At 45.2% G+C, this 2500-nt stretch overlaps 1 protein-coding gene across 1 annotated transcript in view; it reads left to right on the forward strand.

Moving 5' to 3' along the window:
- Nucleotides 1-2500, forward strand: part of LOC110489530 (eyes absent homolog 1-like) — a gene marked incomplete in the record, with an annotated part of 115349 nt that overhangs the window by 110614 nt on the left and 2235 nt on the right. Inside the window, 1 exon segment of the mRNA XM_036945599.1 lies at nucleotides 2140-2240. Coding sequence (XP_036801494.1) covers nucleotides 2140-2240 — 101 coding nt within the window.

The following is a 2500-nucleotide window of genomic DNA, read 5'->3' on the forward strand; positions in this document are numbered from 1 at the left end:
TAGACTACCTGTCTCCTCTAACCACTAGACTACCTGCCTCCTCTAACCACTAGACTACCTGCCTCCTCTAACCACTAGGCTTCCTACCTCCTCTAACCACTAGACTACCTGCCTCCTCTAACTACTAGACTACCTACCTCCTCTAACCACTAGACTACCTGTCTCCTCTAACCACTAGACTACCTACCTCCTCTAACCACTAGACTACCTACCTCCTCTAACCACTAGACTACCTACCTCCTCTAACCACTAGACTACCTGTCTCTTCTAACCACTAGACTACCTGCCTCCTCTAACCACTGGACTACCTGTCTCCTCTAACCACTACTACCTGCCTCCTCTAAACACTAGGCTACCTGCCTCCTCTAACCACTAGACTACCTGTCTCCTCTAACCACTAGACTACCTGTCTCCTCTAACCACTAGGCTACCTACCTCCTCTAACCACTAGACTACCTACCTCCTCTAACCACTAGACTACCTGTCTCCTCTAACCACTAGAATACCTGTCTCCTCTAACCACTAGGCTACCTGTCTCCTCTAACCACTAGACTACCTGTCTCCTCTAACCACTAGACTACCTACCTCCTCTAACTACTAGACTACCTACCTCCTCTAACCACTAGACTACCTACCTCCTCTAACCACTAGACTACCTGTCTCCTCTAACCACTAGACTACCTGCCTCCTCTAACCACTAGACTACCTGTCTCCTCTAACCACTAGACTACCTGCCTCCTCTAACCACTAGACTACCTGTTTCCTCTAACCACTAGACTACCTGCCTCCTCTAACCTCTAGACTACCTACCTCCTCTAACCACTAGACTACCTGCCTCCTCTAACCACTAGACTACCTGTCTCCTCTAACCACTAGACTACCTACCTCCTCTAACCACTAGACTACCTGTCTCCTCTAACCTCTAGGCTACCTGCCTCCTCTAACCACTAGACTACCTGTCTCCTCTAACCACTAGACTACCTGTCTCCTCTAACCACTAGACTACCTGCCTCCTCTAACCTCTAGGCTACCTGCCTCCTCTAACCATTAGGATACCTACCTCCTCTAACTACTAGACTACCTGCCTCCTCTAACCATTAGGATACCTGCCTCCTCTAACCTCTAGGATACCTGCCACCCCCAGGTAGACGGCAATTTAGGTCCAAAATCTGCGCCATGCAAATTGTAAATAAGAATTAGTTCTTAATTGGTTAAATAAATACAGAGTGCTATATAAATACAGTGGGGCAAAAAAGTATTTAGTCAGCCACCAATTGTGCAAATTCTCCCACTTAAAAAGATGAGAGGCCTGTAATTTTCATCATAGATACACTATGATGCACTACTATAATTTTGTTTCTGGTGTCCTTTGACAGCTCTTTGGTCTTGGCCCTAGTGGAGTTTGGAATGTGACTGTTTGAGATTGTGGACAGGTGTCTTTTATACTGATAACAAGTTCAAACAGGTGCCGTTAATACAGGTAACGAGTGGAGGACAGAGGAGCCTCTTAAAGAAGAAGTTACAGGTCTGTGAGAGCCAGAAAGCTTGCTTGTTTGTAGGTTACCAAATACTTATTTTCCACCTTAATTTGCATTCATAAAAAAATCCTCCAATGTGATTTTCTGATTTTTTTTTCTCATTTTGTCTGTCATAGTTGAAGTGTACCTATGATGAATTACAGGCCTCTCTCATCTTTTTTAAGTGGAGAACTTGCACAATTGGTGGCTGACTAAATACTTTGTTGCCCCACTGTATATTTAAATGTTAGGAAATACAACGTTTCCCTGGCTTGGTGAGCTAGTTTGGCACATTTTCTCTGCACAGTCTGAAAAGTACCAATCTCAGGCTTCATTTCTATCTTTAAACCCAACCTGTTTGTGTGGCTAACTGTCTGTATCTGTCTGCAGGGAAGGAGAACTGTTTAGAGAGAGTCATTCAGACCAACCTGTATCTGTCTCTCTGCCCGCCTCTCTAACCTGTCTGTCTCTCTGCAGGGAAGGAGAACTGTTTAGAGAGAGTCATTCAGAACAACCTGTATATGTCTCTCTGCCCGCCTCTCTAACCTGTCTGTCTCTCTGCCCACCTCTCTAACCTGTCTGTCTCTCTGCCCGCCTCTCTAACCTGTCTGTCTCTCTGCAGGGAAGGAGAGCTGTTTTGAGAGAGTCATTCAGAGGTTCGGGAGGAAAGTTGTGTACGTCGTCGTGGGAGACGGAGTGGAAGAGGAGCAAGGCTCCAAAAAGGTAAGAAGTATTATAGATATACAATGTCCAGAATGAATACAGTACGCAGCATTATTTGGGGTCAATTCAGTTTCAATTCTGGACTTAAATTGAAATTCCAATGCGTTTGATCTCTTCGTTGTCAAGGAGTCCATGAGTGCATTCAGAAAGCTCTCAAAACGCTCTGGACATATATTCTCTCTCTCTCTCTCTCTCTCTCTCTCTCTCTCTCTCTCTCTCTCTCTCTCTCTCTCTCTCTCTCTCTCTATCTCTCTCTCTCT

Source organism: Oncorhynchus mykiss, chromosome 15 (genome assembly GCF_013265735.2).
Source record: "Oncorhynchus mykiss isolate Arlee chromosome 15, USDA_OmykA_1.1, whole genome shotgun sequence".
NCBI classification, from domain to species: domain Eukaryota; kingdom Metazoa; phylum Chordata; class Actinopteri; order Salmoniformes; family Salmonidae; genus Oncorhynchus; species Oncorhynchus mykiss.